We start from the raw sequence: 24,335 nt of genomic DNA, 5'->3' as shown, positions 1-24,335 counted from the left end.
AACACAGGCTAGGAACACACAAGGGAACGCTTTCACTGGCACAATGGCAACAAGATCCGGCGAGGGAGTGCAGGGGAAGTGAGGTATAAGTAGGGAGTGCACAGGTGAACATACTGATTAAGCCTGCTGCGCCAATCAGTGGCGCAGTGGCCCTTTAAATTGCAGAGACCCGGCGCGCGGCCCCGCTAGGGCACACGGACAAGACAGACGGGGAACGGGTCAGGTAGGGGAGCCGGGATGCGCATCGCGAGCGGGCGCCTCCCGCATCGCATCCCGGCTGGGAGTGATATTGCAGCGCACCCGGTCAGCAGGTCTGACCGGGGCGCTGCGAATGAGAGGATGCTGCGAGCGCTCCGGGGAGGAGCGGGGACCCGGAGCGCTCGGCGTAACACATACATTGTTCCCTTCCACCTTTTAGAGATATTTGCATCACATCAATACTTGGTAGTGTGGGTGACACATGCTGTTTTTAGCACACCTTTCCTTTTGTTTGATAAAAAAATATAAAAAATTGGGTCCATATATTTTATCCTCCAGGCTGTGTCATTAAGCCACTATATATTCTCCTCATGCTGCTGCCAACTCCAGGCTGTGTCATTAAGCCACTATATGCTGCCGCCAACTCCACGCTGTGTCATTCAGGCACTATATGGCCTCCTCCTGCTGCCACTACCTCTGCACTGTCATTCAGCCACTATATGTTCTCCTCATGCTTCTTCTACCTCCAGGCTGTGTCATTCAGCCACTATATGGTCTCCTCATGCTTCTGCCACCTCCACGCTGTTTCATTCAGCCACTATATGGTCTCCTCATACTGATGCCACTTCCAGGCTTTGTCATTGTGCTGCTCTGCGACAGTGATCCTAATAGTGACACCTCTGATCTGCATGTCATACTGAATAACAGTATTATTTCACTAACCCAGCACACACTCTATGCGTGCTACAGCAAGGCAAAGTGTTCTACACCCCTATTGAGGCTCTCAGTAGGCCAGAAACAGCTGTTTTTATTAGCAATTCGCTGCAAATAAATTCGGACCGAACCAAGTTTTTTCGGGAAATTTGGCGAATTGGCCGAATTGAGTTTTTCAAAAAATTTGCCCATCTCTAACCCCTTTAATGGCAATTTTTTATTGCCAACAATAGAACACATTATTACAAGAAATTCTGCCAAATATTGCAGTTTTACAGGCATTGTAAGGCTAAACATTTTACTGTGTGTAAACATAGCCTTAGTGTGAAGATGTGCCAATTCTAAAACAGACAGATAGGAGATATATGATAGTGAGAGAGAGAGAGAGAGAGAGAGAGAGAGAGAGAGAGAGAGAGAAAGAAATATTATATATATATATATATATATATATATATATATATATAACCATATATAGATAATTGATAGATATGATATAGATAGATAGATAATTGATAGATATGAGATAGATAGAAATGGAGTGCAACCTGTTGCTCTCTAGTTGTGATAGCAAAGCTCCCGGTATGCACCACATTAGGTAAAATGAGGGCAAATTACTTGTTCCTTACTATTCTAATATTAACAATCTCTAATTAAGTAAATACCCTCTTTTTTTAACTTTTTTTTATTTTTTTACTTTTTTTGTGTTATTTTCTCAACATCATGGCTGCCCTCTACTGGTGCAACATCCTGAATTCCTTTCTTGGGGATTTTTATTTTTTTATTTTTTTTTTATTAGTGAAAAGTTTGTGTGAAGATATGGATCCAGGGCTCAAAATACCTGACTAAATTACAAAAAATATACTTAGAGCCCTTTCAAAACAATAAATGTGTAAGTCAAATCGTCCTTTTCTGTAAACTTGTTAGAACTCTATTAGGAATAGCTTATGATCATTTTTTTCTTTTAGCTTTTCTAAGCTGCCTAGCTTTGTGATGATCTCCATACGTATCTCCATACGGCTCCATAAATAAGCCGATATCCCCATTAAATACCTGGAAAATGGGGGTTAACACCTACAGAAGCAATAGGCTTCCATAGTCATGTGACATGTGGGTAACTGGGGTTAAAGAAATTGCACCAAATGTGGAAAATGAAAGTATCTTTTTTGTCTTAATCATATTTTTTATTTTTAGGGATGAGAAAACCTATGAACACTTAACCATATGAACACTTATTCATATGACAACGTATTCTCTAAATTCCCCCATAAACATTCACATTTGGCAGCGTCTATCTGGGAAAATTTCAGTCTGCCAGGAAAAAAAAAATATAGTTCTTAATCTTCTACAACCAAAGGGTGGAACCGATTGCTTTGATGTCACAGATAAAGTATATCAATAACCATCATGTGCATGGTTACTTGAAATAGGAAAAGAGTAAGATTAGAATTTTTATTATTGAAGGAATTTTATTTTTAAAGCATACCTGTCATAGTGCATAAAAAAGGGGATATGTTACTCAGTACCTATTCCTGATCATGTACATCTATTTTTTATGTGTCTAGGACCTATATATCCCTAACAAATAGCACTAATATGTCGCTCACTTGCTTTTTGTTCTTGCCCTATGGAGGGGGCGTGTCCATCTCTCTCCCTCACTGTGATGGCTCATCTGTTCTGAGTCTGGGAGCAGTCTGGCAGTCTGCAAATCCCTGCACAGTAGTTTTTATTCATACATTTTCTATCTGTTCCTAGTAAATCTGGATGCTAATCAACATAGCTGTCACTATGTGTGTCATTCAGCTTTCATAGACTCCTGAATGTCTGATCAGCTTCTTTGTCATTCAGGAGTTAGAAGGCTTTGGCTGTTCAAGCATTGCAACAGCTGGAGCTACAGTGTTTATAAAGCACTGTGTTAGAGACGTGTTGCCTTTAGCTGTTGAAAAACTACAACTCCCAACATGCCCACACATCCTTTGTCTGTAGTTTTGCAAGAGCTGGAGGCACACAGTTGGAGAATACATAGCTCTAAAACAGAGTTTTACAAAGATTGTACCCCCAGCTGTTTTAAAACGACAACTCCCATCATGGGAGTTGTAGTTTAGGAACAGCTGAAGGCTGTAGTGGTGCAACAGTGATCTCCTATACTGGATACCAACACACTTTACGGCCAGTATCCAGTATGCTGCAAAATACAGAGTAGTCTGTCTGCATAAAGACAGATGACCCCTAGTGGTGGCTATTTTCATTTTTGATTTTTTAGTAAAATTTACATTTAAAAAAAAAATGTAGATTTAAAAAAGTAATCTTATCAGTAGTACTACAAAATAAAGTTTTTCATAATGACAGTGCCTCTTTAAGCTTTAAAAAAAGCCTTTTTTTAATACTTTTTTTTAGTTATCCGATTGCTTTTACAGATCTATTTACACCTTAAACTTCCACAGCACCAATAGTAATACAAATCTAAATGACAGCATCAGCTGGTCAAAAAAATTTAAACAGGTAACACACAGTTATTGAAATAGAAAATTTAAACAATCACAACTGCAATAAAATCAATTGAAAACAATCGAAAGTGAAGGGAAAAGGCAAGAAAGGTTTGGCTTGCACATAACCTAGAAAAAAAGGATTTTCAGAGATAGATAATACTATACTGTGGAATTACAGTCCAGTATTTAATGGCCTCCATCCCAACGTATGTTTTTGGCTTCTTCAGGGGGCTAGATCTGTCAAAGCAGCTACAGAGGCCTATAGGAGGCTTTGAGCTGCCATTATGACCCCTGACCAACCACCAAATTTAAGGAGACTGTCTGACCATCATGTGTATGGGGGCATCCTTACTTTCCTACAACAGTAGATTTTGGGAAGAAAAGGATGGGGAAGTTGGATCATGCCTGCTCTTCGTATTCTCTGGGAGATATGTCAACACCAAATATATGTGGCAGCAGCTTAGTCCCCTCTTACCATTCAGAACATATATATGTCCGTCAAAGCTATGGAGGAGATTTATCAAAACCTGTCCCGAAGAAAAGCTGCTGAGTTGCCCATAGCAACCAATCAGATTGCTTCTTTCATCTTTCAGAGGCCTTTTCAGAAATGAAAGAAGCAATCTGATTGGATGTTATTGGCAACCCAACAACCTTTCCCTTTAGACAGGTTTTGATAAATTTCCCCAATATATGTGCATGGGAAGAAGTCAGAAGAAATAGCTATTGTCAGTTATCTAAAGTATATGGAAAGCGTAACTTTACTTTGAATCAAGGTTTTCTTTGTTTTCCTCTATGTTGGGACTAAGTTTTAGTTTGTAGAGGGAGCCTAATTTCTATACAGAATACAACAGACTGTTTGTGCTATAGAACAGATAAAACCCAATGCAGGTGAATTACAAAATCTTCCCGAAGCCCATATTTCTTTAGGAAGCCTCCAAGGCGCAACAATTTCACCTATAGTGATGAATTGTTTTGTTCTTACACACCCTTGCCCTAAAGGTAGGGTGGGTTCATTTGTCTTCAGCCAGTTTGCCACTTTCTTTCCTTTGAAATTAGATTGCTTGCCCCAGGCACTTCTCTAACGTTAGCTGCATGCTAAGTGTGTGTATTTTACTAGATTTTTATTTTATTAAAAAAGGGATGGAAAATGATAATTTTACTTCTTCATTCCAAAAATATTTCTTGCTATTTTAGTGTAAAAAAAAAACACTCAAAGTGGGGGAAATTCCTTTTGGTCAACCTTTGGTAATGATCATTAAATAATGTACAGGTGCAATTTCCTAAGCTACTTGAATGACTGTCAGCGGAAGTGATCGCAATTAAAGGGTTGTAAATTTTTAGGATGTAAACATTCCCAAAAACAAATCTGACTAATATTCCTGTATTTTTCCACATTAATTATTTTTTTTTTTGCGAAAAGTAAACAAGTAAAAAAACAAAACAAAAAACATATTCTAAAAAATAAAGTGCACTCTTTAAAAAAAATTGAGATTTATGTTTCTCACAAGAGAAGTGGATCCTTTAACCCCTTAAGGACGCAGCCCTTTTTCACCTTAAGGACTGAGACCTTTTTCGCAATTCTGACCACCGTCGCTTTACGAATTACCGTATTTCAATTTTTTAGCCTAAAGTCTATGTGTGTGTTATACACCGATAAGCCGCTGCAGTTCAATGATTTAAAGCGGGCGCTTTAAATCAATGAACTGCAGCGGCTTTGCAGGTGCAGAGACAGCCAGCGCTGCCGGCTTCTCTGCCCCTGCCTGCCCTGGGGTCTAGAGCCCTGCTGCCGGCCCTTCTCTCCCCCTGGCTATCGGCGCCGCTGCCCGTTCTCTCCCCCTGACTATCGGTGCCTGCGCCCCATTGCCGGCGCCGATAGCCAGGGGGAGAGAAGCGGCGCCGGCAATGGGGCTACGGCGCCGACAGCCAGGGGGAGAAAAGGGGCAGCGGCACCCATTGCCGGCGCAGCTGCCCGTTGCCTCCCCCCCATCCCCGGTTACATAATTACCTGTTGCCGGGGTCGGGTCCGCGCTGCTTCAGGCCTTCGGTGTGCGTCGTTGCTATGCGCTGCACGGCGCGGCGCATGACATCAGTGCGCCGCGCCGTGCATAGCAACGATGCAGGGGACACATACCGGAGGCTTGAAGCAGCGCAGACCCGACCCCGGCAACAGGTAATTATGCAACTGGGGATGGGGGGAGGCAACGTGGCAGCGGTGCCGGCAATAGGTGCCGCTGCCCCTTCTCTCCCCCTGGCTGTCGGCGCCGCTGCCCCATTGCCGGCCCCGCTTCTCTCCCCTGGCTATCGGCGCTGGCAATGGGGCGTCGGCACCGATAGTCAGGGGGAGAGAATGGGCAGCGGCACAGATAGCCAGTGGGAGAGAATCCGTCGGCAGCAGGGCTCTAGACCCCAGGAAAGGCAGGGGGAGAGAAGCGGGCAGCGACAGTCTTTTGTGAGGAGATGTATAAAATGGACATATTTTTGCTTTTTGAAAAAATTAGAGAGGTTCAAAGTAGAGCAGCAATTATTCTCTCTCTTTTCCTCATGCGCTGCGGATGGAGGAGGATCTGCGCAGCTGTCATCAGCAGTGACTAGGCCCAAGCCTTGCGGCAACGGCCATCTTATAAAACTGTGAGTTATCTAAATCCCTGTTAAATCTGCAAGATCACAGGACCTAAACAGACCCCTAAATCCGGATGGATCTCTGCATCAATCCTAATTCTACTAGTCCTTTGGATAAGTCAATGGTCCGCAGCATCTGTCAATCACTGCCGTGCTGTATAGAGACTGTATTGCTAAGACTGTTGCTGTTAATTGGATGTACCGCAAGTACCTCAGTAAAGTTTATACAAGTTCAAGTTCATCTCTATTGTGGACCTTCATTCATTTAAGCACGCACCTATCGTTTCTGGGAAGGGTGGCGATAGGCCGAAGATTTACCTCAGCGTATTAACCCTCACCCTGGTGTCACGAGTGACAGGGGTTAAATTAACCCCTCATATACCGAAGCAACACCCCAACTACACTACACCCCAAGGCAGTTACCACAGGAACATCTGCCTGCTAGGTCTGATATCATCAGAGGGCACTGGTCTTCCTAGCAAGCTGACATGACCAGTGGTTGGGAGTTGGGATTTGCTGCATTATAGGAGCCAGGAGGGGTGAATCAGTTTGCTTTTTGGTCAAGGCTAACAACAGTAATTCATTACTGGAGAGAGGTGAAGTAACATAAAGGTAGCCATACACTTTCAATTCTTGTCAGCCAAACACTTATCTATCCATACCTCGCTATACATTTGAACATCCAGAGACATCATCAGTCGTGAGAGAGAGACGGGAGGTCAGCATACACTTTAGACAGTCAGATAAGCCCACCAAAGTCAGTGCATTCAGCTGACTTTAGCCTAAGGTGCATATATATCTTAATACACATATATTGCATGTTTTTTAATTAAAGGGGTACTCCACTGACCAGCCTTCCGGCTGCATTCGGAACATTTATTTCCGAATGCTGTGCTCGCGCTGCGGGGGTCGGCAACTCCCCCTCGTGACGTCAGGCCATGCCCCCTCAATTCAAGTCTATGGGAGGGGGATGACGGCCGCCATGCCCCCTCCCATAGACTTACATTAAGAGGGCATGGCCTGACTGCACAAGGGAGTGTGGCCGACCCCGCAATGCGAGCACAGCATTCAGAAATAAATGTTCCGAATGCAGCCGGAAGGCTGGTGTGTGGAGTACCCCTTAAACTTACATTGTGATCATGCTGAATGAATCCTACTGAATCATTTAGCAGTTTCCTCTATGTGGTCACAGTTAATTGGACTGTCAGGATCAACACACTGCTTAGCCCACTATAAACGTCCTGAGTCTGCACCCGTCGTATTAAATGGGTACTCCACCCCTAGACAATCTTATCCCCTATCCAAAGGATAGGGGATAAGATGACTGATCGCGGGGGTCCCGCCGCTGGGGACCCCCACAATATAGCATATATATAGGGGTGGAGTACCCCTTAAAGCCTGCTCAGGGCTTAGCACAATTCATACTCGGTGGGGAATAAAACTATTCACGCAAAATATCTGGTGCAATGTGTGCAAAAATTAGACACATTTATACTCAGATGAACATAGCAAGATATAGCAATCATATCCAGAAAGGGAAAGAGAGACACAAGTCCTGATATTCATCTGAAAAACCATATGGGTCATGGCTGCTGGCTCAGATCAGATCCAAAAGGATTAATGTAGTATTCACATAACTGAACGTATAATGTAAACATAAAATTGCAGTCATCCACAAGCATTTCTTAAAAACCTAAGGGGAACACACTAGATATAAAAAAATTCCAAAGATATACAAAAATATAGCAATATATATATATATATATATATATATATATATATATATATATATATATAAAACTCAATGGCCCTCAAGAGTGGAGTGTAGGTTTCTTTTGTGGGATTTAATTCCCTACAATTTATTTTCCACGGTATTTACTGAGGTTAACCCTACATTTTCCACTTTCCCTACACGTTGCTTTTTTACACATGCTCTGATCTGTCTGGTTTTCCTCAGTTCAAATACACCACATTTTATGTGGAAACCTTAGTAAATAGGAGATCGGGATAGGAGATCAGGATAGGAGGTCGAGATATAAGGTCGAGATAGGAGGTCGGGATAGGAGGATGGGATAGGAGGACGGGATAGGAGGTCGGGATAGGAGGTCGAGATAGTAGGATGGGATAGGAGGACGGGATAGGAGGTCGGGATAGGAGGTCGAGATAGGAGGTTGGGATATGGGGTTGGGATATGACAACAATATATGAGGACGGGTCAAAAGCTTCCTCCTCTGTTGATTTTCCTCCACAACAAGGATTAGGAAGGAAAAACCGGGCAATGCTGGGTACTCAACTAGTACAATTAATAAAAATAAACTTCAATGACATGCTTATTTATAGGTCCTGCCCTTATAGCATATACACTGTTTAGAATGACCCTGTAAAGGGGAAAGCCTTTAGAGTTTGCTTTTTTTGTGTGACTTTTTGATATTTAATAACCTTTAATTTAATAATCTTTTGGGGGTAAGGACACGGGCAGCTGACCACATACAGTCAAAATGTGGCAGACAACAGTTGCATTATATTGTTGTCAATAGTAAATCCGCCCACCATCTGTAGAAGTATTTCTGACATGATCATCTGACCTCTACACAACTGATTTCATTTACTTTTCCATAATCCAGAATATTTCATAATCTGGCACCGGTGAAATCCTATTAAGGCCAGGATTAAAGGAATCCTACTGTATTTAGCAATGTGGAAACATTTTTTTTACACCACAGCAATATTAATCCCTGCTGTTTCATTCATATAATTTGAACGATCAAAAACATAGTTATAAATATCTGATAAATTATGTATCCCATATGAAAAAAAATAAATAAAATTAAGATTATTGCTGGAATCAAAATGTAAAGTTAAATGAATGAGCCCGATTGCTGATTCCTGGTACCCAGCAGGGGGGGCTCTACCGAGGAAGCTTCATTCATGCACCATTCATTGGGAAGGATTTCCAGTGCAGCAGCAGAACAGTTGTGCGCATCATAAACATAGGCGTCCCCCATAGTTTGGCTGAGGATTCAGCTACAAGATTATTTGTCCTATGCATTTACATTATATCTGTACATACATGGCCTGTAGTTAAGCATTGTGCTACAAGCCTGCTGCCTGGCGGAGGAAATGCCTCTCCTGCTGCCTGCCTTCTTCCTCATTGTTCTGGGCTCTACATTAACCACATCTTTCCCGTCTCCTGGAAATCACAGCCAGTATGAGGGAGACAGAAATGCAACAGAACAGATGGGAAAGGTAAGCAGCATAGCAAGCACCGAACCCTAGTGCGGATGATTGTGTGATCTGGGCTCTAGATATAAAGAATAAAACACATGACATTCACTGGATAACCGGATTATTATAGCTAAGGTATTGCGATGATAAAGATTATAATCAATACAGCAGAATTCCATTAATCTGACATTAACAGAACCATAAAAGTGCCAGATTATTAAATGTTCTAGACTATCATACCCTCATAGAAATATAAAAGGTATAAAAGATATACAGCATATAAGAAATACTGCTTATATATTATATAACATATATTTTATTCACGGTCATGGACACAGTTTACCCCCATGTAATGAGCAAAACGCATGGAATAAGTGCTCAAATTTGTTTTTAGAAGCATATTTTAGCACGTGACGTACACTGACAAATCTTTGAGCTCAGCCTTTATTGAATTAATTGTTTATTACTGTTATGAGGATACATAAGAGGTCAACATGATTTGTTGTCATGTGATGTATGTGCGTTAATTTGATGTGCACTATATTTTTCGGAAAAAAATTTCACTTTTATTTTATTAACACCTTAAAGGAGTACTCCACCCCTAGACATGTTATCCCCTATCCAATAGATAGTGGATAACATGTCTGATCATGTGGGTCCGGTTGCAGGGACCCCCGCGATCTCCGGGCCGGCGCTGCAGCGTTATGGTCACGGAAGCCTGGGGCTTTTGTGATCGTGACGTCATGCCATGCCCCCTCCATTCATGTCTATGGGAGGGGCGTAATGGCTAGTACACAGCAGTCACACCTCCTCCCATAGACATGAATGGAGGGGCCGTGGCAGTCATCTAGCATGGATCGGAGTTCGCTCCATGCACCGGATGACTGATATAAGCTCAGGAGCTGAGCTTACTTTAAAGCAGGTCAGTAATATATATATATGTAAACACTGTATATACTCGAGTATAAGCCTACCCGAATATAAGCCGAGGGCCCTAATGTTACCCCAAAAACCCAGGAAAAGTTATTGACTCTACTATAAGCCTAGGGTGGGAAATACATCATCCCCCCATGTAATCATCCAGACCCCTGTCATCACCCCCCCTTCATCATCACCGCATGTCGATCCCTTCATCAGTGGTCTTCAACCTGCGAACTTCCAGATGTTGCAAAACTACAACTCCCAGCATGCCCGGATGCTGGGTGTTGTAGCTTTGAAACCTCTGGAGGTCCGCAGGTTGAAGACCATTGCGGCCTTCATCATCATCCAGCCCCCCCCCCCCCCCCCCCCTTTTGTTTTGTACTCACCTCCCCTCGGCGGGAAGTTAGGGTGAGCTGGTCTGGGCCATCTATGCTGCAGAGACCGTCCGGTGGGGAGGATTATTCTTGCGGGCTGTCCATTTTCACAGGGGGGTGGCCTCTTCTCCACGCTTCGGGTCCGGCCCCAGACTAGTGACGTTACTTTGAAGACGATGCACAGGGACGTTGCGCATGAACAGCCCGCAATGACTAATCATCCCCACCGGACGGTCCCTACAGCATAGATGGCCAGGACCAGCTCACCCTAACTTCCCGCCGAGGGGAGGTGAGTAAAAAACAAAGGGGGTGGGGGGGGCTGGATGATGACGAAGGCCGCAGTGGTCTTCAACCAGCGGACCTCCAGAGGTTTCAAAACTACAACACCCAGCATATTGGGAGTTGTAGTTTTGCAACATCTGGAGGTCTGCAGGTTGAAGACCACTGATGAAGGGATTGACAGGTGGAGAGTTCACTCGAGTATAAGCCGAGGGGGGGCATTTTCAGCACGAAAAATTGTGCTGAAAAATGTGGCTTATACGCGAGTAAATACGGTATATATATATATATATATATATATATATATATATATATATATATATATGTATACATATACATATATATATATATATATATAAATATGCAATCTCCACCACAGCACAAATAATCAGAGGTCCAGGATCAAGTGGAAAGGCTTCCAAGTTTATTCACACCAAAAATGTGATAGCGGTGCAACGTTTCGGCAAACTGCCTTTATCAAGCATACAAATCATACAAAATGAAAAACTTAAATACATCAAGGTGCTTTCTGATAGGTTTACAAACAGCTGTGATACATTGTAATTAGTGATTCCATCCAACCCTCTGCAGGTAATTGGTTCTCCTTGTGTGACATCATCACAACAAACAATGACTGCTACAATAAAGTGCATATTCTCACTCTAGTGACTATACAATAGTTAATAAATGAATAGGGGGGAGTGTACATGGCATCAGAGTCAAGATTAGCTCTATCGATTATCAATAGTTGTCATATCAGTACTTACGATCGTTCCGTCCCTCCATGTGTCTATATGTTTGTAAACAAAAGTATTGCGGCTGCGCGAGATCGCGCCTGCCGCGGCTCTCATATCGCAAGTTCCACTGTTACTATGCGCATGCGTGAACCCATGTAATACGGACACTATGGTTACCACAGACGCTTGCTAATGCCGCTGCGCAAAAGCCGCAGAAGGGTACGCTCATCTTTCTGTACAATACCGGATCGTGTGTTCCCAACCCAATGCACATGCGTCAAATCAAGGCGCAGCGCATAGGGCTCCAGGTTACCAACACTGATTAAACCTAGTGAAGTACGGGGAGTAGTAATCTATAAATAAGTAACATAGCAGCGTGTGTGTCAGTACAAAAGTACAAAAGATACAAAAGATGCAATACAAAAATGCTAGCAGATAATAATAATAAAATTACATTAATAGTCATGGAGTATATAAGAAAAGTTGTCTCAATTTGATTGATGCCATGTAAATCACTCCCTCCTGTTCTTACATAGTGTCAACGTGACATCCTATAAGTGATCTAAAATATAAAAGGTAAAGAAAGAGAAGGTTAAAAACATTCATGGCCATTCCTAGCACATATTTGATGTATATAATAAGAACTACACGGTTCAAGAGGTGAATAAATTGAAAAAAAATGAAAAAAAATTTGAAAAAAAATTTTTTGAAAAAAAGGGGGGGAAAGAAAAAAAGAAGGGAAAAGGGAAGAAAAGGGAGAAAAAGGGGAGAAAAGAAAACAAAAAGGGGGGGAAGAGAGACAAAAGACAAAAGAAAAAGGAAAAAAGCAAACAGAAAAAAGAAAAAAGAAAAAAGGGGAAAAGAAGGGAGAAACAGAAAGAGGAAAAAAAAGGGGGGGAAAAAAAGAAGAAAAGGAAAAAAGGAAGAAAGAAAAAAGGAAAAGAAAAAAAGGGGGGGGAAATAGGAAAAGGGGGAGGGGGGGGGGGAAAGGAAAAAAGGGAAAAAATATTTTGAAAATAAAAAATAAAAAATAAAAAGGGAAAAAGGAAAAAAAGAGAAAAAAAGAAAAAAAGAAAAAAAGAAAAAAAAAGGAAAAGGAGGAAGAGAGATAGGGGGGAAAAAAAGAGGAAAAGGGGAAAAGAAAGGGAAGGGGGGGGGGAAGGGGGAAGGAAGAGGGGGGGGAAGGGGGAGGAAGAAGGGGGGAACAAGGGGGAAGAAAGGGGAGGGGGAAAAAAAGGGAAGGGGGAAAAAAGGAGGGGGAGGTTTTGGTTTGGGGAAAGAAGGGGGAAAAAAAGGGGAGAAAAAAGAGGGGGGGGGAAGGAGAAAAGAAAAAAAAGGGAAAGATGGGAGGGAAGCAAAGGAAAAGGGAAAAAAAGAGAAAGGAGAAGAAAAGAAGATAAAGGAAAATTTATTCACATGTAAGGCTTTAGACTAAAATCAATGTTCAGACCACCAGGTTGTAATGTATTTAATAGATGAATCCATTTTAGCTCTTTTTGTTTTAATAGCTTTTCCCGGTCTCCTCCTCTACGTAGTATAGGGACATGATCTATAATCCGAAAACGCAATTGGCTAATATTATGACCAAACTCATTAAAGTGTTTCGGTATGGGCAAGTCAACCCTGCCTGTCCTAATCGATGATTTATGTCCATTTAATCTGATCCTGCACTCATTTATGGTTTCTCCAATGTAGTATAAACCACATGGACATTGTAACATATAAACTACAAATGATGATCTGCAGGTATATCTGTCCTTAATTTTAAATGTACGTCCAGTCAGAGGGTGACAAAATGTATCACCCTTGATCATACTGTTGCAGTGACTACATTCCATGCATGGGAAATTCCCTTTCCTAGGGCCCAACCACGTGCGTTCCCCCTTCTTTCTAAAACTACCAACGTCAGAGCTCACCAAACAATCTTTCAGGCTGCGATTTTTTCTATAGGCCATGACTGGGGAGGCTTTAATGTCAGTTGTACGTGAAATAATGTCTCGCGCAGCCGCAATACTTTTGTTTACAAACATATAGACACATGGAGGGACGGAACGATCGTAAGTACTGATATGACAACTATTGATAATCGATAGAGCTAATCTTGACTCTGATGCCATGTACACTCCCCCCTATTCATTTATTAACTATTGTATAGTCACTAGAGTGAGAATATGCACTTTATTGTAGCAGTCATTGTTTGTTGTGATGATGTCACACAAGGAGAACCAATTACCTGCAGAGGGTTGGATGGAATCACTAATTACAATGTATCACAGCTGTTTGTAAACCTATCAGAAAGCACCTTGATGTATTTAAGTTTTTCATTTTGTATGATTTGTACGCTTGATAAAGGCAGTTTGCCGAAACGTTGCACCGCTATCACATTTTTGGTGTGAATAAACTTGGAAGCCTTTCCACTTGATCCTGGACCTCTGATTATTTGTGCTGTGGTGGAGATTGCATATTTATGGACTGCTGACTTGCCAGTTGGCTGACCACGTGCACTTACGGAGGGGGTCTTTGCTGGCTCTTTCGTTTGGAGTGATTACTATATATATATATATTTATTTATTTATTTTTATTTTTTTGCCCCACAAATAATGTTTTTTGCCTTCACCATAGATTTTGCGGTAAAATTAGGGATGGCGTTACAAAGTACAATTGGTCCCACATAAAACAAGCCCTCATATGGGTCTGCTGTGTCCTTAAGAAGTTAATAAAAATGATATAATACTTCTGATTATCAAGCATATGCAGGGCTGGATGAAAGTGGCTTTCAGCTCCAGTAATATTACCTCATATATACAGTAGAAAATAAAATGCATTATTTGTGAAAAAAAGCTAAACAGTTTCTCCAATCAACTGGTGGTAGAAAGTTAGACAGATTTGTAAATGACTTCTATTAAAAAATATTAATCCTTCCAGTACTTATCATCTCTTGTATACTACAGAGGAAGTTGAATAGTTCTTTTCCGTCTGACCACAGTGCTCTCTGGTGACACCTCTGTCCATGTCAGGAACTGTCTGGAGCAGGAGAGGTTTGCTATAGGGATTTGCTCCTACTCTGGACAGTTCCTGACATGGACTGTCAGCAGAGAGCAATGTGGTCAGACAGAAAAGAACAACTCAACTTCCTCTGTAGTATACAGCAGCTGATAAGTACCGGAAGGGTTAAGATTTTTTAATAGAAGTAATTTACAAATCTGTATAACTTTCTGCCACCAGTTGATTAGAAAAAAACCTGTTTTCCACTGGAGTACCCCTTTAAAGAGCTTGACAGTCAGAGGGGCCCCTGTCTGTCTGCCCATTAAACTATGCAACATGATAATAGGGTTTCAAGGGTTACCCCACAATCAAGTAGGGGCCCTAAATATGCCAGAGGCAATCTCAAAATGCAGGGAAGGCATTTTGAATGAAATCAGAAGCCCTTTAGTGGGAGTTAAAAGGGTTATCCACCATAAGGTGATTTCTTGGTGCTAAATGTCTATGTTGTGAGATTACCATAACGCTGATGCTTTTTGTGAACTTGCTATTTCCTGTTAGAGTTTCCTCCTTTCAACTACAAGTCCCATGATTCCTTGTTTGTAATTGTGAGGTCACTTTTCTCCTTCCCACACATCAGCCACCCCCCCATTTGAAACACATATGTGATCCTCTCCATGCAATAGACCAGTGTTTTCTAACCAGGGTGCCTCCAGCTGTTGCAAAAATTTAAAAAAAATACAATTACTTGCAGGATGATCTTCCACCCAGAAGTTGCTCCACGCATTAAGGCAAACACAGGCTCCCTGTGAACACATTACTAGTGATGTAATGTCTCGGGCTGCATTGCACCCTGGGAAAACCTGTTAAAAATACATTTTGGCTCAAAAATCACAGAATTGCGAAACAATCATGAAACAGAAATTATATTATAAACTACACTACATTTACAGCCCATGTAACATAGTCAAATAAAAAAAAATGGAATATCCATTTAAAATTAAATCAAATAATGTTTTGTAAAGTGTAATAAAATAAAAAAAACATTGGACCAGATTTATCAAACTGTGTGTGTCACGATGCCGGCTGGCAGGTAGTGGACCCTCTGTGCCAGAGAGGGATTGGCGTGGACCGTGCTAGTGGACCGGTTCTAAGCCACTACTGGTTTTCACCAGAGCCCGCCGCAAAGCGGGATGGTCTTGCTGCGGCGGTAGTGACCAGGTCGTATCCACTAGCAACGGCTCACCTCTCTGGCTGCTGAAGATAGGCGCGGTACAAGGGAGTAGGCAGAAGCAAGGTCGGACGTAGCAGAAGGTCGGGGCAGGCAGCAAGGATCGTAGTCAGGGGCAACGGCAGAAGGTCTGGAAACACAGGCAAGGAACACACAAGGAACGCTTTCACTGGCACTAAGGCAACAAGATCCGGCAAGGGAGTGCAAGGGAAGTGAGGTAATATAGGGAAGTGCACAGGTGAAAACCCTAATTGGAACCACTGCGCCAATCAGCGGCGCAGTGGCCCTTTAAATCGCAGAGACCCGGCGCGCGCGCGCCCTAGGGAGCGGGGCCGCGCGCGCCGGGACAGAACAGACGGGGAGCGAGTCAGGTAGGGGAGCCGGGGTGCGCATCGCGAGCGGGCGCTACCCGCATCGCGAATCGCATCCCGGCTGGCAGCAGGATCGCAGCGCCCCGGGTCAGAGGACGTGACCGGAGCGCTGCAGCGGAGGGAGTGAAGCGAGCGCTCCGGGGAGGAGCGGGGACCCGGAGCGCTCGGCGTAACAGTACCCCCCCCCTTGGGTCTCCCCCTCTTCTTGGAGCCTGAGAACCTGAGGAGCAGACTTTTGTCAAGGATGTTGTCCTCAGGTTCCCAGGATCTCTCTTCAGGACCACAACCCTCCCAGTCTACTAAAAAAAAATTTTTCCCTCTGACCTTTTTGGCAGCCAAAATTTCCTTGACCGAGAAGACGTCCGAGGAGCCGGAAACAGGAGTGGGAGGAACAGATTTGGGAGAAAAACGGTTGAGGATGAGTGGTTTGAGAAGAGAGACGTGAAAGGCATTAGGGATACGAAGAGAAGGAGGAAGAAGAAGTTTATAAGAGACAGGATTAATTTGACACAAAATTTTGAAAGGACCAAGATAGCGTGGTCCCAACTTGTAGCTAGGGACACGGAAGCGGACATATTTAGCGGAGAGCCATACCTTGTCTCCAGGGGAAAAAACGGGGGGAGCTCTTCTTTTCTTATCCGCGAACCTCTTCATGCGTGAAGAAGCCTGTAAGAGAGAATTTTGGGTCTCTCTCCATATAATGGAAAGGTCACGAGAAATTTCATCCACAGCGGGCAGACCAGAGGGCAAGGGGGTAGGGAGGGGGGGAAGAGGGTGACGGCCGTACACCACGAAAAATGGGGATTTGGAGGAAGATTCAGAGACCCTGAAGTTATACGAAAATTCGGCCCATGGAAGGAGATCTGCCCAGTCATCCTGGCGGGAGGAAACAAAATGTCGCAAATAATCACCCAGGATCTGGTTAATTCTTTCTACTTGTCCATTGGACTGGGGATGATATGCAGAGGAAAAATTTAATTTAATCTTGAGTTGTTTACAGAGAGCCCTCCAGAATTTAGACACGAATTGGACCCCTCTATCCGAGACAATCTGCGTAGGCAACCCGTGAAGACGAAAAATGTGTACAAAAAATTGTTTAGCCAACTGAGGCGCAGAAGGAAGACCAGGAAGAGGGATGAAATGTGCCATTTTGGAGAATCGATCAACGACCACCCAAATAACGGTGTTGCCACGGGAAGGGGGTAAATCAGTAATAAAATCCATACCAATCAGAGACCAAGGCTGTTCGGGGACAGGCAGAGGATGAAGAAAACCAGCGGGCTTCTGGCGAGGAGTCTTATCCCGGGCACAGATAGTGCAGGCTCGCACAAAGTCCCCAACATCCGTCTCCAGAGTCGGCCACCAATAGAAGCGGGAGATGAGTTGCACAGATTTCTTGATGCCCGCATGACCTGCGAGATGGGAGGAGTGACCCCATTTGAGGATTCCGAGGCGTTGGCGTGGAGAAACAAAGGTCTTTCCTGGAGGAGTCTGCCTGATGGAGGCAGGAGAAGTGGAGATCAGGCAGTCAGGTGGAATGATGTGTTGCGGAGGGAGATCAACTTCTGAGGCATCCGAGGAACGAGAGAGAGCATCGGCCCTAATGTTCTTATCGGCAGGACGAAAGTGAATCTCAAAATTAAATCGGGCAAAGAACAGAGACCACCGGTCCTGGCGAGGATTCAGCCGTTGGGCCGACTGGAGGTAGGAGAGGTTCTTGTGGTCGGTGTAGATAATAACAGGAAATCTTGATCCCTCCAGCAGATGCCTCCATTCCTCAAGTGCTAATTTAATGGCTAGAAGCTCTCGATCCCCGATGGAGTAGTTCCTCTCCGCTGGAGAGAAGGTCCTAGAGAAAAAACCACAAGTGACAGCATGCCCGGAAGGATTTTTTTGTAGAAGAACAGCTCCAGCTCCTACTGAGGAGGCATCAACCTCCAATAGGAAGGGTTTGGAAGGGTCAGGTCTGGAGAGCACGGGAGCCGAAGAAAAGGCAGACTTGAGTCGTTTAAAGGAGTCTTCTGCTTGAGGAGGCCAGGACTTGGGATCAGCATTTTTCTTGGTTAAAGCCACGATAGGAGCCACAATGGTAGAAAAATGTGGAATAAATTGCCTGTAATAATTGGCGAACCCCAAAAAGCGTTGGATAGCACGGAGTCCGGAGGGGCGTGGCCAATTTAAGACGGCAGAGAGTTTGTCTGGATCCATCTGTAGTCCCTGGCCAGAGACCAAATATCCTAGAAAAGGAAGAGATTGGCATTCAAACAGACATTTCTCAATTTTGGCATAGAGTTGGTTGTCACGAAGTCTCTGAAGAACCATACGGACATGCTGGCGGTGTTCTTCTAAATTGGCAGAAAAAATTAGGATATCGTCCAGATATACCACAACACAGGAGTATAACAGATCACGAAAAATTTCATTGACAAAGTCTTGGAAGACGGCAGGGGCATTGCACAGTCCAAAGGGCATGACCAGATACTCAAAGTGTCCATCTCTGGTGTTAAATGCCGTTTTCCACTCGTCCCCCTCTCTGATGCGGATGAGGTTATAGGCGCCTCTTAAGTCCAATTTAGTGAAGATGTGGGCACCTTGGAGGCGATCAAAGAGTTCAGAGATGAGGGGTAAGGGGTAGCGGTTCTTAACCGTGATTTTATTAAGACCGCGGTAGTCAATGCAAGGACGTAGGGAGCCATCTTTTTTGGACACAAAGAAAAATCCGGCTCCGGCAGGAGAGGAGGATTTACGGATAAAGCCCTTTTTTAGATTCTCCTGGACGTATTCGGACATGGCAAGAGTCTCTGGGGCAGAGAGAGGATAAATTCTGCCCCGGGGTGGAGTAGTACCCGGGAGGAGGTCGATAGGGCAATCATAAGGCCTGTGAGGAGGTAGAGTCTCAGCTTGTTTTTTGCAGAAAACATCCGCGAAGTCCATATAGGCCTTAGGGAGACCGGTTACTGGAGGAACCACAGAGTTACGGCAAGGGTTACTGGGAACCGGTTTTAGACAGTTCTTGGAACAAGAGGACCCCCAACTCTTGATCTCCCCAGTGGACCAATCCAGGGTTGGGGAATGAAGTTGAAGCCAGGGAAGTCCAAGGAGAATCTCCGAGGTGCAATTGGGGAGGACCAAAAGTTCAATCCTCTCATGATGAGATCCGATGCTCATAAGAAGGGGCTCCGTGCGGAAACGTATGGTACAGTCCAATCTTTCATTATTTACACAATTGATGTAGAGGGGTCTGGCGAGACTGGTCACTGGGATGTTGAACCTGTTGACGAGAGAGGCCAAAATAAAATTTCCTGCAGATCCAGAGTCCAAGAAGGCCACTGTAGAGAAGGAGAAGGCAGAGGCAGACATCCGCACAGGCACAGTAAGACGTGGAGAAGCAGAGTAGACATCAAGGACTGTCTCACCTTTGTGCGGAGTCAGCGTACGTCTTTCCAGGCGGGGAGGACGGATAGGACAATCCCTCAGGAAGTGTTCGGTACTAGCACAGTACAGGCAGAGGTTCTCCATACGGCGTCGTGTCCTCTCTTGAGGTGTCAGGCGAGACCGGTCGACCTGCATAGCCTCCACGGCGGGAGGCACAGGAACAGATTGCAGGGGACCAGAGGAGAGAGGAGCCGAGGAGACGAAACGCCTCGTGCGAACAGAGTCCATATCTTGGCGGAGTTCCTGACGCCTTTCAGAAAAACGCATGTCAATGCGAGTGGCTAGGTGAATAAGTTCATGTAGATTAGCAGGAATTTCTCGTGCGGCCAGAACATCTTTAATGTTGCTGGATAGGCCTTTTTTGAAGGTCGCGCAGAGGGCCTCATTATTCCAGGACAATTCTGAAGCAAGTGTACGGAATTGTACGGCATACTCGCCAACGGAAGAATTACCCTGGACCAGGTTCAACAGGGCAGTCTCAGCAGAAGAGGCTCGGGCAGGTTCCTCAAAGACACTTCGGATTTCCGAGAAGAAGGAGTGTACAGAGGCAGTGACGGGGTCATTGCGGTCCCAGAGCGGTGTGGCCCATGACAGGGCTTTTCCGGACAGAAGACTGACTACGAAAGCCACCTTAGACCTTTCAGTGGGAAACAGGTCCGACATCATCTCCAGATGCAGGGAACATTGGGAAAGAAAGCCACGGCAAAACTTAGAGTCCCCATCAAATTTATCCGGCAAGGATAAGCGTATCCCAGGAGCGGCCACTCGCTGCGGAGGAGGTGCAGGAGCTGGCGGAGGAGATGACTGCTGAAGCTGTGGTAGCAACTGTTGTAGCATAACGGTCAGTTGAGACAGCTGTTGGCCTTGTTGCGCTATCTGTTGTGACTGCTGGGCGACCACCGTGGTGAGGTCAGCGACAACTGGCAGAGGAACTTCAGCGGGATCCATGGCCGGATCTACTGTCACGATGCCGGCTGGCAGGTAGTGGACCCTCTGTGCCAGAGAGGGATTGGCGTGGACCGTGCTAGTGGACCGGTTCTAAGCCACTACTGGTTTTCACCAGAGCCCGCCGCAAAGCGGGATGGTCTTGCTGCGGCGGTAGTGACCAGGTCGTATCCACTAGCAACGGCTCACCTCTCTGGCTGCTGAAGATAGGCGCGGTACAAGGGAGTAGGCAGAAGCAAGGTCGGACGTAGCAGAAGGTCGGGGCAGGCAGCAAGGATCGTAGTCAGGGGCAACGGCAGAAGGTCTGGAAACACAGGCAAGGAACACACAAGGAACGCTTTCACTGGCACTAAGGCAACAAGATCCGGCAAGGGAGTGCAAGGGAAGTGAGGTAATATAGGGAAGTGCACAGGTGAAAACCCTAATTGGAACCACTGCGCCAATCAGCGGCGCAGTGGCCCTTTAAATCGCAGAGACCCGGCGCGCGCGCGCCCTAGGGAGCGGGGCCGCGCGCGCCGGGACAGAACAGACGGGGAGCGAGTCAGGTAGGGGAGCCGGGGTGCGCATCGCGAGCGGGCGCTACCCGCATCGCGAATCGCATCCCGGCTGGCAGCAGGATCGCAGCGCCCCGGGTCAGAGGACGTGACCGGAGCGCTGCAGCGGAGGGAGTGAAGCGAGCGCTCCGGGGAGGAGCGGGGACCCGGAGCGCTCGGCGTAACAGTGTGAGAGAAAAAGTGGAGAGACTTTCCCACAGCGACCAATCACAGCGGAGCTAACGCACTGTGGTAAAGGGGAAGCAGAGTGTTACTTTTGCGCTCCGGCCGCTGGCCGTGAGCGCATGGTCCCCTAACCTTCTTCTGCTGACGGGGCTGGGACTCGCATTGTGGGACACGCCCGCATGCGAGCCCCAGTCCGTCATTCTCTGGGTGTTTCTCCTACCTCTGCCTCTCTGCTCCGGCACACGTGTCCCCATCCCCTAGGGCGCACACGCGCCGGAGCTTTAAGATTTAAAGGGCCAGTACGCTCATTAGAGTAATCCACCTATGGCACATTTATAAATTCCTTTACCCTCCTCAGTTCCCCGATGGATCTTTGTTGCCTTGTGCCTTTGAGAAAGCGTTCCTCTGTATTGCCTGCCCTTCCCTCAGCCGCCTGTGTGGTCGAGCCATGCCAGTGGTAGCGACTTGGGTGCTGCCTGCAGCAGCAAGTCTATCCCGCTTTGCGACGGGCTCTGGTGAAAACCTGCGACACCTTTGACTCCGCTCCCTGAAACGGTCCAAATCATCTGCCAAACAGGTCCAGCAGATCCACATCCACCGGGATTCCTGTCTTCTGAAACGTGAGTGTTACACAGAGCTGTGATTGGTTGCTGTGGGAAAAATCTCTCCACCTTTTTCTCTCATACATTTTCATATATCTGGGCCATTGTGTTATATTTATAGATATTTTATATATAAGTATTATTATATAATTATACATATACAGTGGTGAGAACCAGTATTTCATACACTGCCGATTTTGGTGGTTTTCCTACTTACAAAGCATGTAGGGGTCTGTCATTTTTATCATAGGTACTCTTCAACTGTGAGAGACAGAATCTAAAAGAAAAATGCAGGAAGTCACATTGTATGGTTTAAAAAAAAAAATCATTTTCTTACATGACAGAAGTATTTGATATATCAGAAAAGCATAACTTAATATTTTGTACAGAAAACTTTGTTTGCAATTACAGAGATCAAACGTTTCATGTAGTTCTTGACCAGGTTTGCACACTATAGCAGGGATTTGGGCCCATTCCTCCATACAGACCTTCTCCAGATCCTTCAGGTTTCGGGGCTGTTGCTGGGCAATACGGACTTTCAGCTCCCTCCAAAGATTTTCTATTGGGTTCAGGTCTTGAGACTGGCTAGGCCACTCCAGGACCTGGAGATGCTTTTTACTGAGCCATTCCTTAGATGTCTTGACTGTGAGTTTCAGAACGTTGTCATGCTGGAAGACCCAACCACTGCCCATCTTCAATGCCCTTACTAAGGGAAGGAGGTTGTAGGCCAAGATCTCATGATACATGGCCCCATCCATCCTCCCCTCAAGAGGATGCAGTAGTCCAGACCCCTTTGCAGAAAAGCATCCCCAAAGATGTTTCCACCTCCATACTTCATGGTTGGGATGGTGTTCTTGGCGTGGTACTCATCCTTCTTCTCCCTCCAAACACGGAGAGTGGAGTTTTGACCAAAAAGCTCTATTTTTATCTAATCACCACATGACCTTCTCACATTCCTCCTCTGGATCATCCAGATGGTCATACTTCAGACGGGCCTGGACATGCGCTGGCTTGAGCAGGGGGACTTTGTTATTCCATGACGGCATAGTGTTACTAATGGTTTTGTTGGAGACTGTTGTCCCAGCTCTCTCCAGGTCATTGACAAGGTCCTGCCGTGTAGTTCTGGGCTGATCCCTCACCTTCCTCATGACCGAATACAGTACTATACTCACTTCAGAGTGAAAAAAAAGTGATAAAAACCACAATTAGGAGCAATATTACAGTGCCCCTGTGCCATTTCATTCCCCCTATGCCAAATTCTCCCCCCCCCCCTACTCTCTGTGCAAATTCATCATCCTCTCTTTACCACCCCCTGTGCAATTTCTTCCTCCCCATGCCATTTCATTTGCCCTTTATCCCCCTGTGCCACTTTATTTGCCCTGTGCCAAATCATTCTCCCCCCCTCCCACACCCTTGTGCCACATCACTTTTTGCCTTCTCTCCTCCCCCTCTTGTTCTTCTTACCTGGCCAGCAGGCTCAGGTGCAGGGGCTCTCAGTGGGTTTGACGTTCTCCTGGAATTCACTGCGCTGCACTTACTGAGAGGAGCAGAGGCGCCTGCGGGCACTGATGACTGACGTCAGGAGTGTCACTCATCAGTGCCTGCAGCTGCCGCTGCTTACAGTGCAGCGCAGAGGACGTCAGGAGAACATCAAACCCGCTGAGATTCCCTGCACCTGTGCTGGAGCTGCTGAAGGGGGGTGCAGCGGGGGCAAGGGCGCCCTGGGAGCCTGGGCCCCTAACTGGGGTATTGTCTGTACTCCACTGACAGCGGCCCTGTGTACAAGGTAGGGCCGGCCCCTGGTTGTCCCCCTATTGGGTGTGTTTTGTCCCCTATTGGGAAAAAGTTTTGTCCCCTATTCGATGTGTCCGCATCCTCTCTTGAGACTGTCCCCTATTCGGAGGGTGCAAATAGATTAAGTCTTATGGGACTCTGCTGGGGAATAAAAAAAATGTCCGCTATTGAGAGGTGTCCTCTAAGGGAGATTTTACTGTATAATATAAAAATAGTGAATTCAAATATTAAAATTACCTCTCACAAGTAGCATGCAAATATGTGTACTCGGAATTTTATATTGGAAAACTACTGAAAAAGTGGAGACACTGTAGTTAAAATAACATGAAATTTTATTAAATCATTAAAAGATTTCACATTACAGATGGCATAAGGGTGGGTAGGAGAGTTTTTTTTATGTATAGTGAACTATATTTTTGTATGTAATTGGTATTTTTATATGGCTTTTCATATTTAATAAAATGTCATGTTCTTTTACCTACACTCCTTCAAGTGTCGCAAATTTTTTAAGTAGTTTTCTAGTTTATTATTTATACTGCATAGCCTATGGCATAAAAAATAAGATTAAATTTGCCTTTTTCCCCTCTACCAATAAAAACTACAACTTATTCTATAAACCCAAATGCAGATATGTCAGTGGAAAAATGTAAAAAAAAAATGATGCAGGGAGCATAAAATTGACATTTTTCTCCCCATTAAGCAT

General features: G+C 45.0%; 2 protein-coding genes across 4 annotated transcripts in view; one reads left to right on the top strand and one right to left on the bottom strand.

Annotated features, from left to right (window-relative positions):
- TEAD2 (TEA domain transcription factor 2) overlaps positions 1-23,009 on the bottom strand; it is a 145,416-nt gene extending 122,407 nt beyond the window's left edge. The window contains exon 1 of one of the 2 annotated variants that reach the window (XM_056542030.1): positions 22,056-23,009. The gene's annotated coding sequence lies outside the window, so the exon portion shown is untranslated. The remainder of the gene's footprint in view (positions 1-22,055) is intronic. The other variant, XM_056542035.1, reaches the window with a different exon arrangement.
- LOC130293400 (dickkopf-related protein 3-like) overlaps positions 8,964-24,335 on the top strand; it is a 68,951-nt gene continuing 53,579 nt past the window's right edge. The window contains exon 1 of one of the 2 annotated variants that reach the window (XM_056542037.1): positions 8,964-9,263. In XM_056542037.1, coding sequence (XP_056398012.1) covers positions 9,138-9,263 — 126 coding nt within the window. In that variant the 5' untranslated portion in view covers positions 8,964-9,137. The remainder of the gene's footprint in view (positions 9,264-24,335) is intronic. The other variant, XM_056542038.1, reaches the window with a different exon arrangement.

This window comes from Hyla sarda, chromosome 10 (assembly GCF_029499605.1).
Source record: "Hyla sarda isolate aHylSar1 chromosome 10, aHylSar1.hap1, whole genome shotgun sequence".
Taxonomy (NCBI): domain Eukaryota; kingdom Metazoa; phylum Chordata; class Amphibia; order Anura; family Hylidae; genus Hyla; species Hyla sarda.
This window is presented reverse-complemented; position numbering and strand designations above follow the sequence as displayed.